Source organism: Lynx canadensis, chromosome D3 (assembly GCF_007474595.2).
Source record: "Lynx canadensis isolate LIC74 chromosome D3, mLynCan4.pri.v2, whole genome shotgun sequence".
NCBI classification, from domain to species: Eukaryota; Metazoa; Chordata; class Mammalia; order Carnivora; family Felidae; genus Lynx; species Lynx canadensis.
In genome coordinates, this window is record NC_044314.2 from 73172262 (window position 1) to 73185037 (window position 12776).

General features: G+C 43.4%; 1 gene segment (V, D, J or C); it reads left to right on the forward strand.

Moving 5' to 3' along the window:
• The first annotated feature begins 769 nt into the window (after positions 1 to 769).
• The window catches only part of LOC115528231, a 917695-nt gene continuing 905688 nt past the window's right edge, over positions 770 to 12776 (forward strand). Inside the window, 2 exon segments of the V gene segment in view lie at positions 770 to 844; positions 962 to 1286. Of these exon segments, the coding sequence occupies positions 799 to 844; positions 962 to 1286 (371 nt within the window).

The window sequence follows — 12776 nt, forward strand, 5'->3', positions numbered from 1 at the left end:
AAATCATGTAGTGTTTCATCCCCTCAACATATCATGACTAATGTCCTACTCTCCCCCCAAAGTCCATCTTTCTTCTGCAAAGGTGGTGTGCCTTATCTGTCCTGATGTAGGACACCTGGCCTCCACTCCACATGAAGAGAACTAGCCTCCTCCCTCATGTGGCCCTGCTGAGAGAGCAGCTCAGGTGTGTTTCCCCAGCCTTCTGCTTTCTCAATCCACTGTAGTCTCATGCATGGTGTGTGGTGGTGAATCAACCTCATGTTCTTCTCTGACAAAGCCAAAAGTCCTCAGTGGGAAGTCTGTTAATATTAGTTATCTTGGGCACTAGGGCATGTGACACATGTATGCTTGTGGACTGACAGTGGCCAGGCTGTCAGGTCAGTGTCACTGACATCCTTTCCAGTGACAGACTGAAGTTTGACTAGTGGGCAGCAGGGGGTGCTATGGGAATCTCCAGGGTCTACACAGTGGGGATCTCCAGCTGTGTACTGGCCAACCCCCCCAGGGCTGGGGCACTATTGCCTATGTGTCAGCAGCTATGTCCCCTCTGGCTGGGAGGGGTCTCCTGCTCACAGGTCTGTGGAAGGCCCCAGCAGCTGCTTCCTCCCTGGTCCCTCCCAGGGGACAAACTCTGAGCCTTTGTGGAAATCAGCCCTCTCAGGAACAAAGCTGAGACTTCATCTAGAAGGCAGGAAACAAATTTTTGTGAATGGTCCCTCCCCTTTCAGGCCCTGGAGAAGATAAAAGGGGCTTGGCACATCCCAGGCTTGATCTGGTGCCACAGGTGGAGTCTCCGACATGGCTTGGACCCCTTTTTTCCTTGTGCTCCTGGCTCACTGCACAGGTAGGGACATCCCCAGATCCATGGTAGCTCTTGAGTGGGTGTCACCCTCACTGTCACAGACTTCCAAGCAGCTTAACCTTGTCCCCTGCCTAGTCTCATGAGTGTCTGTGTTTGCAGGTTCCCTGTCTCAGCCGGTGCTGACCCAGCCACCCTCCCTCTCTGCATCTCTGGGAACTTCTGTGAGACTTACCTGTACCCTGAGCAGTGGCTTCAGAGTTGGTGATTTCTGGATAAACTGGTACCAGCAGAATCCAGGGAACCCTCCCCGGTATCTCCTGTACTACCACTCAGACTCAGATAAACACCAGGGCTCCGGGGTCCCCAGCCGCTTCTCTGGATCCAGTGATGCCTCGGCCAATGCAGGGCTTCTGCTCATCTCTGGGCTGCAGCCTGAGGATGAGGCTGACTATTACTGTAGCACATGGCATGGCAACTCTAAGTCTTACACTATGTTCCAGACTCATGACGCAGTGAGACAAAAACCTCACCTGCAACTTCCTGACCTGGTGCACCACCCACAGCAGGGGCTCTGACCAAGTCCAGCTCAGGGGTTGGTTTCCATTGTCATTTCTTTTGTCAGTACCTGATTTGCCTTAGACCACTTGACCTGACAATATTTCATACTGTTGTTCAGATCAAAATTTGGATTAATCTATTGATAGTATAGGCTCACTCTGTTAATGTTGCATTGGAGGTAATCCCATGCTTAGAGATTAATAGCTCTTAATGAAATAATTGAATGAGTCCAAAAATGTTGATTCAGGTTATGCCCTCCTAAGAGTGTAGAGTGACTCAGAGATACTTCTGGTCTGAGAGTTTCAATTTAGGGTTGGAATGCAGTCTTCACATGCTGCTTGGAATTGTATTCTCCATCAAAAGCAATCAACCATCAAAATTAAAAGTTAGAGAGGTGCCTGGGTGGCTCAGTCGGTTAAGCATCCGACTTTGGCTCATGTCATGATCTCCCGGTTCATGAGTTCGAGCCCCGCATTGGGCTGTGTGCTGACGGCTCAGAGCCTGGAGCCTGTTTCAGATTCTGTATCTCCCTCTCTTTCTGCTCCTCCCTGGCTCTCACTGTCTCTCTCTCAAAAATAAATAGACATTAAAAATTTTTTTTAAATTAAAAGTTAGAAATAATACCATTTACAATAGCACCAAAATATTAAATATGAAATACAAGGATAAATCTGACAGAATTTGGAAGTTTTATGCACTAAAAACTATAAACCATTCATGACAGAGATTAAATACTTAAATAAATCTGTAGGTATATCTGTCTTATGGGTCAAAATATTTAATGTGGTGAAGATGTCAATTCTCTCAGACTTGGCCAATACAATTGTTGCAATAACTTTGGGTAAAATGTCCTTGTAATGCTGTGGAATTCCAGAAAAAACAAAAGAAACAATAAAAAAAGTGTACACAGATTTTAGCCCTGGGAGAATCCTGCTCTGCATTCACAGGGTATGCCTGTATCTATGGAGGATGAAGTATAGGAAGTTGGTTTGAAGTTAGAGGAAACAAATCAGGATGGGGCACAGGCATGCAGCTTCTGTCAGCAACATACACCAGGTAGGGGACCTGGTGTCCTGAGGGCTGATGAACAGAGTGTGGGTGCAACAGGGCTAAGGGTGGGGGCTCCTGGGCACTAAGCTTGTGTGGTTACCACCAATGTCCATATGGGGTGATGAGTTTCTGTTCATCACCTCAACACAGAGAAGGACCCTGCAACTTGTAACCTGTTGGAGGAGAATTGTGGCCATACAGGTGCTTTATTAAAGAGGGCACCATGTGATTCAGAAACTCTGACAGTACTTCCAAGGGTTACAAATGGAACTTGCATCCATAATTCCTGGGAAGACAGTCTGAGGAAAGTGGTCATAGAATAGATCACCTCCAATACCTGTCTTGGCCTGTCTTGGAAGGGATGTGGTTGTATCCCTGCAACATATAGGGTGTTGTTTGCTTGATCTTGTGGGTGTGTATGTAGTGGAAAGTCATGCCTACTGGGGAAATCTTACATTCCCTGACACAGGCTTCCTTGAAACCCAGACTTCTCAGGGCCTTTGTTGGACTCAGGACACAGATTCCCCCCATCCTCCAACACTTACCATAGATTATTCCACAGAACAGAACCCACAAAGAGTCCATGAAATAGAGCTTATGATGTAGATATGGAGTACAACATGAGATTGAGAAAGATGTGTCTTAGTTTGGCGGCCTTAGGAACAGATTTGTGGATTGTCTACACCACATTCTGGATTTCCCCCCTCCTCATTGTCCCTGAAATGTCACAGTTCAGGTATGCTGACATTCATGCTTATGCAGGTATCCCTCTTCAGCTCTTCCCCACTCCCTCCACTGTGTAGACTTGTCCTGTGTTCACAACACCTTTCCCTGCTGATTTGGGCTCTCTAAGGGACTGGAACCCCAGGAGTGAAAGCCAATGTCTACTGTACTGGAATAAGCAACAGCAGTGGCTTGAAGGGTATAATTTTGACACATCAGCACTTGAGATATTTCATCAAAACTCTGGACCCATTGAAACAACCACATATTCGTGGGATGTTGGTCCTCTTGGTCATCTCCATGTCACTGTATAGCTGAAGGTCTTGACTGCAACTTAAGGATGAAGGTGAACATCACTGAGCAGCGAAATGAAGAGGTCCCAGTGCTTCTCCAGTGCTCCAGGCCTGGGGAAAATGAGATTCAAGCTCCTTGAGCACCCACAGCCAATTTCATCTGTCTACAGTGACAATTTTAGATCTTTCTCCTTTTCTTGTTAGTGTTCCTCATCTGATCAAGTGAGGAAATGAAAAATATGTTTGTATCTGGGCTTCTTCAAGTCCCTTACCCCTAGGAACAGCCAGGGATTTCTTCTTAGCTTATATTAAGACTTGGGGCTCCCATCCTTGATGACTCTCCTTTATGCACTTCCCTTCCCACTTACCAACCTCATCGCAGTCTCAAGATTTGTGTTCTGAATTCTCAAGTGAGTTAGGCTTTGGACAAAGTGAGCAGGATGCTAAATGTCTCCTCTTTCTATATGTATATATTTTTATCATTTAGATTCCTGTTTCCAAGCTGTACAGACACATCTATTCATGATGTTGGGATCAGATCTCAAGAACACCACCATGTATAGCAGAAAAAGCAGCAACACAGAGATGAACAGTATGGTCTGCAAACAAAACATGCAGGCAGAAGCCCTGGAAATGTGAACCTGGGGTTCTTGTCTAATTGGCATCTGAGATGAAACCTCTGACTTCAGGTCTGTCAAGGAATGTTTCCATGGGGTCTCTTAGATCCTGTCCTAAGACAAGCCTGACCACTGGGACCAGACATGGGATGATCTGGACAGTGTTCCAGATCTGTGAGGCACAGGATGCAGCCTCCCTCCTCCCCTTGTGGGCCCTTCACTCTCTGGACACTTACTGCATCTAGCTGTGCATCATATACAATCTGTCCTCATCCTCTCAAATTATGTCCCCAAATCCAGTCCTTTGTGACAACATATTGTGATACTGTGTCACATTGGGCAGAAATCCTTTGATGCTAGCATCAGCCTGCCCTGGGGACCAGGTCCATGATAGGGTCAGGGTAGAACCAGTGACACAGAGTTCAGCTGAGCTGACTCAGGACAGTTGGCTGACCAAGAGGTCCTTCATTCCATACTATTTACTTAACATGTATTCAGTGTCACACTTGGGTCTAGGGGCTCAGGATAGAGAAGGGATAAGATAGGAATGGTCCCTGTCTTAATGGTGATGATGCTGTCTGGGGAAGAGACAACAATCCAGTAAAAGTATCAATACACACAAAATGTTACTGTGAAGAGAGGTCAGCATGGTAGCGTGGGTATAGGAACCACTAGAGGGTTTGACAAGAAGGATCTGATTCAAGCTTATGAAGAAAAGTCCAGATGCTTCAGTGAACAAGAATGAGCAGGAGGAAAGAGGGAGGCAACTGAGAAAGGCTGTGGCTGTTGGAGGAGAATGGGCAGACTCAGCAAGTTTGGGGAGGAAGGAGGTACTGAAGAATGGGGTGTGGCTTCAAGGCTGCTCTTAGGAACTGGATGGGATATGAGTGAGCCCTTGGAAAGAAGCTTCATGGGAAAGGGTGGAGAGATGAGACCCCAAGCTCATTTTCATGATGAAAGCATCAACAGCCTCCCTGCCTTGCTCAGTGGTGACATGGGGATATTTCCTCTCCAGATGACAAGTGGGGAATCTTTCAGGGCTTCACTCTTTCTTCTCTGATAGTTATCCAAGATGTCTCTTCTCCATTACCCTCATGGCCCCAAGCTGATTTCCACATAGGGATAAAATACTCTTCATTCCCAAGTATCACATCCACAGAACAAGCCCTCCAGAATGAGAAAAGGTTGTCCTCCTGGACCCACTGATCAGGAATCCCAGCCTTCAGGAAGACTGGACCAGACCACCCACACCATCTTCCCTCAAATCAGCATGGTTCTCAGAAAGCGAATCATCTGGGGCATCTGGATGGCTCAGTCAGTTAACATCCGACTCTTGATTTTGGCTCAGGTCATGATCCCACAGTTCGTGAGTTTGAGCCCCCTGTCAGGCGCTGCTCTTGGAGCCTACTTGGAATTCTCTCTCTCTCCCTTTCTCTCTGCCCCTCCTCCACTCATGTTCTCTCTCTCTTTCTCTCTTTCAAAGTAAGTAAATAAGCATTTTTTAAAAGAAAAGGAATTATTTTATTTCTTTGGGAAACACAAGACTCATCCCTGGGTTTGGAGCTGGTGTCAATCACATGCTGACCACCTGGCTAGGAGATGTGGATACAGATAGGAGAGGAAAAGGTCAGAAGGTTTCCTCAAGTGTCCTCACCATGGACATCATGCAGCTCTCTACCAACTCTGCCCTCCACCTTCATAGCTAGTTCACATTGGGTTTTGTACTGTGGATACTGAGAGCAGGGCAAGGGACAAAGGTCAGGGGGCTGCTGTCTCACAAAGTTTTATTTCTTACTCCCAGAACTTTCCAATGTCTTATAAAACACAAGATGCTCCCTGACCACCTGTGCTCCTCTCCTCCATCTGTCCCTTAGCTGAGAAGCAGACCCAGAGACCCAGCACAAGATGCTCTGCACACATCTCAGGATGAGTCCCCTTCTTCTCCCATCCCCAGTAAGTGCTACCCCAGGTCACCTCAGGTGCATTGATGATAGTCTCCATCTCACAGGGTCCTGGTCACAGGAGGTGCTCTCACACTCACCTTCTTCTGTGTCCTGGGAGTGGGATCAGAGTTAGCCCAACTCAGAAAGCCAAACATCTGACTCTCATACAAATAAATAATGAACAAGTGTGAAATATTTTATTCAACTCATATATTTGTAAGGAGACTAGTAAAATGGTGAAGCTTGATTAGAGCATATCAAAAACCAAAGTACTTACAGTTCACCAGGAAAATGAGCTTTGAAGAAATATTTTTGTGTGTTGGAGATACACTGCTAAATTTTTTTTTTATTTTTAAATTTTTTTTTTCAACGTTTATTTATTTTTGGGACACTGCTAAATTTTTAATAGGAGAAGAATCACATAAGAGGAAAACATCTGTGTCCTCAACAGAAGAGAACATGTCTACATGGGGATAGATCAACTGCTCTGGACTTAGGAATCTGAGTAGAGACACCTCCTCAGTTCTGATCCATGAACAGCAAGGGAGTTGTGAACAAATTCATCCTGAAGAGTCTGGGAAGAGCATACAGTCTTTCCTGAGGTGATGGGAGACCACATAAGGGGACATCTGGCCTGGCCCTATGTCAGGAGACAGTACACAGAGTGGTAGGGAAGCAGGAGATGTATCTGATGGGCTCTGGCCACCATGTCAGACAATAAGTGTGTCTGGACCTGGACACCAAGAACTCTAAGGACCCACTTTTGAAGAGTCAGGACTGATTAGCACTAAGATGTGCCACCAGGCACTGCCTGCGCCTTCTGCCTAGGGCACACAGCTATAACCTCCACACCTCCTTGTCCCACACAGTCCCTCCCCTGTCCACCACCTTGACATCCTCAGCAGAGGGGACTGACCCAGGGCCAGTGAGGGGTCTCACTTGCATGGAAGGGCCCTCTCTCTGTCAGAGATTGAAGAGGAGAAGGGAGAATTTAGGGGAGGTTATGCTCAGCTGTGGGGCCACAGAAAGCAGGATTGGTGATAAGCTCCACCATGGCCTAGTGCCCTCTCCTCACCTTCCTTGCTCACTGCACAGGTGACTGGATGCAAAAACAGGGGAATGGTCCCTGGGAGAATACTTGGACCTATTCTGCCTCTTGTCTCCAGACCCTAATATCACCTTTTTTTTTTTAATTTAAATTCAAGTTAGTTAACATAGAGTACAGTATTGGTTTCAGGAGTAGAATTTAGTGATTCATCACTTACATATAGCACCCATTGCTCATCCCAACAAGTGCCCTCCCTAATGCCCATCATTAGCCCCTCCCCCATCCATCTCCCCGCCGGCAACCCTGTTTGTTCTCTGTATTTAAGAGTCTCTAGTGGTTTGTCTCCCTCTCTGTTTTTATCTTATTTTATTTTTCCTTACCTTCCACTATGTTCATCTGTTTTGTTTCTTAAATTCCACATATGAGTGAAATCATATAGTATTTGTATTTATCTGACTGACTTATTTCTCTTACCATAATATACTCTAGTTCCATCCATGTTGTTGCAAATGGCAAAATTTCATTCTTTTTGATTGCTGAGTAATATTCCATTGTATGTATGTGTATATATATATGTATGTATATATATTGTGTATATATATGTATACAATATATATACAATGTATATATACATATATACACAATATATACAATTGTATATGTATACAATACATATGTATACAATATATATACATTGTATATATACATATATATACAATGTATATATATGTATATATATATACATATATATATACATTGTATGTATATATATATGTATGTATATATATATACATACATACATACATACCACATCTTTATCCATTCATCAGTTGATGGAAATTTGGGCTCATTCCATAATTTGGCTATTATTAGTATTTCTACTATTAATGAACAACACTGAACAGAATGCCTATTATTTTTTAATAAAAAATTGTCTTTAAAAAAACAAAGCTTTCAAAGAAAAGGATATTTCAGAAGATAAAACCCTTGTAAAGGCAAAATTATATAGAGCATAGGTTTTCTTTTAGTTAAATTCATGGAATAATTTTGTTGAAATTATAATCTTAGATTTTCACTTATCAGTTTAAATATGTTGGTGCATTTAGAATCTCAAAGTAACACAACTTCTCTGTACCACACTCACACACAACTGAACACGCTGACAGTTTGTTCTTTTCCATTCCAAGCAAATCCTGGAACTAAAATCAGTTAAGACTCTTGTGCATACTATTCTAGAATTTTTAGAGTTATTAAAACATCTGTTGATGATATTTTGGTAAATGGGACTAATGGTTTTATGGGTTTCTTTTCTTTTCTTTTCTTTTTTGGCTAACATCTATCTTCCTGGCAAAGTCATATGTAAAACGGGCATATTTTCACACACAAGCATATAAATTGACCCCCCCCCCCATAACACTCGCTATGGGCAATTCTTTTTTACACCCTCTATTTGGAATGTGGATTCTAATATTCACCACATCTCAGTCTCCTGGGAACAGATACTGCTCAAGGAATTCAGAGTTTTAAGTAAAATGCTGCAGAGAACGTTATTTGTCACACTCCTGTGTCCTGTGCTTGCAGAAGTGATTCCTAGGAGTGAGTCACTGTGTTAAAAACGATTTGTAAAAAAACTAAGTGGATGATGGTAGTGCTCAAGTGTGTGAGATATTGATGAGTAAGATTCACTTGGCATCAATTCACTGGCCTGGGGCCTTTATCCCTAGAGAGAGGCTCCTTCTCCTCTCAGTGGTGTGGGGGCATATGTCCAGGGAAGGGTAGCCATGGTCAGAAGGGGCTCACATGAGAGAAAACAATGTAGCATCCTTCACAGAAGAGGCCATGTGGCCATGAGGACCCATCATTGCTCTGGACTTGATCCTAATCTAAGAGGAATTTGTGTAGAGACATCACCTCAGTCTTGACCCAAGAACACCCAAGGGAACCATGGACACACTGATCCTGAGGAGTCTGAGTAGAGCATAAATCTGCCCTGAGATGATGGGAGGTCACATAAGAAATGGCCTTAGTGCAGGGGACAGTGGAAAGAGCAGTGAGGAGGTAGGAGCTGTCTCTTATGGGCTCTGGTCACCATATCACACAACAGTGTGCCGGGAATGGACATTGGATGGCACTCAGTCCTGTTTATTAAGTTTAAGGGATGATCATAGCTGGGAGTTGCCACTTAGCACTGCCTGTGCCCTCTGCTCAGGGTTCACAGCTGAGACTTCTCCACCCCCTGGACCCACACAGCTCCTTCCCTGCGCACTCCCTTGACATCTTCAGGCAGAGAGACCTGACCCAGGCCAGTGAGGGGTCAGAGAGCTGGGGTCTTATTTGAATGGAAGGGCCCTCTCTCTGTCAGAGATTGAAGAGAAGGGAGGCATTAGGGGAGGTTCTGTTCAGCTGTGGGGCCACAGAAGGCAGGATCAGTGATGGTCTCCATCATGGCCTGGTCCCCTCTCCATATCACCCTCCTCAATCACTGCACTTTGACTAGATGGGGGGACAAGAGAAGGGGCCCTGGGAGGACATGTGTGGCTCTTCTTCCTCTTTTCTCATTTCCCCAACATCACCCTCTCTGTGTCTCTCCCCCTTGCAGGGTCCTGGGCCCATTCTGTGCTGACTCAGCCACTTTCAGTATCTGGGTACCTAGGCCAGAGTGTCACCATCTTCTGCACTTGGAGCAGCTCCAACATTGGTGGTAATGGTGTGAATGAGTACCAAGAGCTCCCAGGCATGGCCCCCAAATGTACTTTGTAAGGTAATAGCAATCAACCCTTGAGGGTCCCCAATCACTTTTCTGGCTCCATGTCTGGCAACTCTGTCTCCCTGAATAACACTGGACTGAGGAGTGAGGATAATGTGGCTCCTCATAGTCCCCCATGACAATATTCTCGGCTCACACAGAGCCTCCAGCCTATGGGAACTGAGATCAGAACCCTTTTCTCATTTGCTTGGTGGGTGGCCCCAGCAGCTGTTCAGGCTCAACCTGTGGCTTCTACTTCTGATGCTCCTGCTGCTGCCACCAAGGGTCTAGGTCCATTGAGGGTCACAACCTGGGAGTGAGGTCTACTCCTTTCCTTCTGTCTCCAAGTTACTCACAGCAGCCCCTTCCTAGACAAACGGTCTCAAAGCAAGAGAAAGGCGACCTCTCCTATCAGGTTGGGACACAGGGTCTCTTTTCACTGAAGTTCATGGACTGGGGGTGGCAGGTCCACTGTGTTCATCTCACACCTGACCTCTGAGGAATCCAGTGTCTCTATCCTTGGTCATTTACCTATTTCTAGAAACCCAGAGCTATAGTATCCTCTCACTAGTCCTCAACAGGAATGCCTGTTGTTTCTGCTCATTGGAGAGATTTCTTCTGCCACTGCTGCACCAGTCCCAGAATATCTTTGACTCAAGCATAAATTTAGGTGTTTTGGAATGACTCCTTGTCCATTACCATTAATTCTGAAATCTAATTATGGATTTTTTTTCTTGCTTAACTGTGTTTCTAATACTTGAAGAATAAGGTTGAGTAATAATGGAATTATAGGTTACTTTTTCCTGTTCCTGATCTTGTGGAAATGTCCTCCCACAATCCCTCTAGTAGTTAAGGTGCTTGCTGAGGAACTGAGTCATGTTTGTGGGAGAGATTATATTAATACGTTATAAATGTCTTTGTCTGTTTCTATTTTATGTGTTTGTTACAAGAATTTGTTTTAAATTCTGTCAATGGCTCTTTCAGGATCTATTCAGATCATATGCTTTATTTATTTGTGTTAAAATGATGTTTTATTTTAAGGAGTTTTCAGTATGAAAAAAATAGAGTTTACAATATGGAACCAAACACGTATACCTGGAATAAACCACATATGTTCATGATATATCAATTTATTAATATGATATTGGAATATCTTTGTTGATATATTTTGAGATATTTACATCAATATTTCATAATATTAGTCTGCAATTTTCTTTTTTTAATTTTTTTTCTTTAACATTTATTTATTATTGAGAGACAGAGAGACACAGAGTGTGAGCAGGGGAAGGGTAGAGAGAGAGGGAGACACAGAATCTGAAATAGGCTTCAGGCTTTACCCTTTACCCATTTGACCCATTCCCCCACCACAATCCCTCCAGCAACCCTCAGTTTGTTCTCTGTATTTAAGAGTCTCTTATATTTTGTCCCCCCCCATTTGTATATTATTTTTGCTTCCCTTCCCTTATGTTCATCTGGTTTGTATCTTAAATTCCTCATATGAGTGAAGTCATATGATATTTGTCATTCTCTGACTAATTTTGCTTAGCATAATGCACTCTAAGTTCCATCTACATTGTTGCAAATGGCAAGATTTCATTCTTTTTGATTGCCAAGTAATACTATGTTATATATATATATATATATATATATATATATATCATGTATTCTTTATCCATTCATCTATTGATGGACATTTGGGCCTTTTCCATACTTAGGCTATTGTCGATAGTGCTGCTATAAACATTGGGGCGTATGTACCCCTTTGAAACAGCACACCTGTATTCCTTGGGTAAATATCTAGTAGTGCAATTGCTGGGTCATAGGGTAGTTCTGTTTTTAATTTTTTGAGGAACTTTCATACTGTTTTCCGGAGTGGCTGCACCAGTTTGCATTCCCATTAGCAGTGCAAAAGGGTTCCTCTTTCTCCGCATCCTCACCAACATCTGTTGTTGCCTGAATTGTTAATGTTAGCCATTCTGACAGGTGTAAGGTGGTATCTCATTTTGGTTTTATTTGTATTTCCCTGATGATGAGTGATGGTGAACATTTTTTCATATGTCTGTTAGCTATCTGGATGTTTTCTTTGGAGAAGTGTCTATTCATGTCTTTTGCCTATTTCTTCACTGGATTGTTCTTTTGGGTGTTGGGTGTTATTTGTTTTTGGGTGTTATTTGATAAGTTATTTATAGATTTTGGATACTAACCCTTTATCTGATATGTCATTTGCAAATATATTCTCCCATTCCATCGGTTGCCTTTTAGTTTTGTTGATTGTTTCCTTTGCTGTGCAGAAGATTTTATCTTGATGAGGTTCCAATAGTTCATTTTTGCTTTTGTTTCCCATACATCTAGAGACATGTTAAGTAAGAAGTTGCTGTGGCTGAGGTCACAGAGGTTTTTCCTGCTTTCTCCTCTAGGATTTTGATGGTTTCCTGTCTTACATTTAGGTCTTTCATCCATTTTGAGTTTATTTTTGTGTATGGTGTAAGAAAGTGGTTCAGGTTCATTTCTTTGCATGCCGCTGTCCAGTTTTCCCAGCACCATTTGCTGAAGAGACTGTCTTCAGGAAGGATATTCCTTCCTGCTTTGTCAAAGATTAGTTGGCTATGCGTTTGTGGGTCCATTTCTAGGTTCCCTATTATGTTCCATTGATCTGAGTGTCTGTTTTTTGTGCTACTACCATACTGTCTTGATGATTACTGTTTTGTAATACAACTTGAAGTCTGGGATTGTGATGCCTCCAGTTTTGGTTTTCTTTTTCAGGATTGCTTTGGCTATTCAGGTTTCTGTGTGGTTCCATACAAATTTTAAGATTGTTTGTTCTAGCTCTGTGAAGAATGCTGGTGTTATTTTGATAGGGATTGCTTAAATCTATTAAAATTTTTCTAAGTTTATTTATTTTTTAGAGAGAGAGAAAGACAGAGTGTGAACAGGGGAGGGGCAGAGAGAGAGAGGAAGACACAGAATCTGAAGCAGGTTCCAGGCTCTGAGTGGTC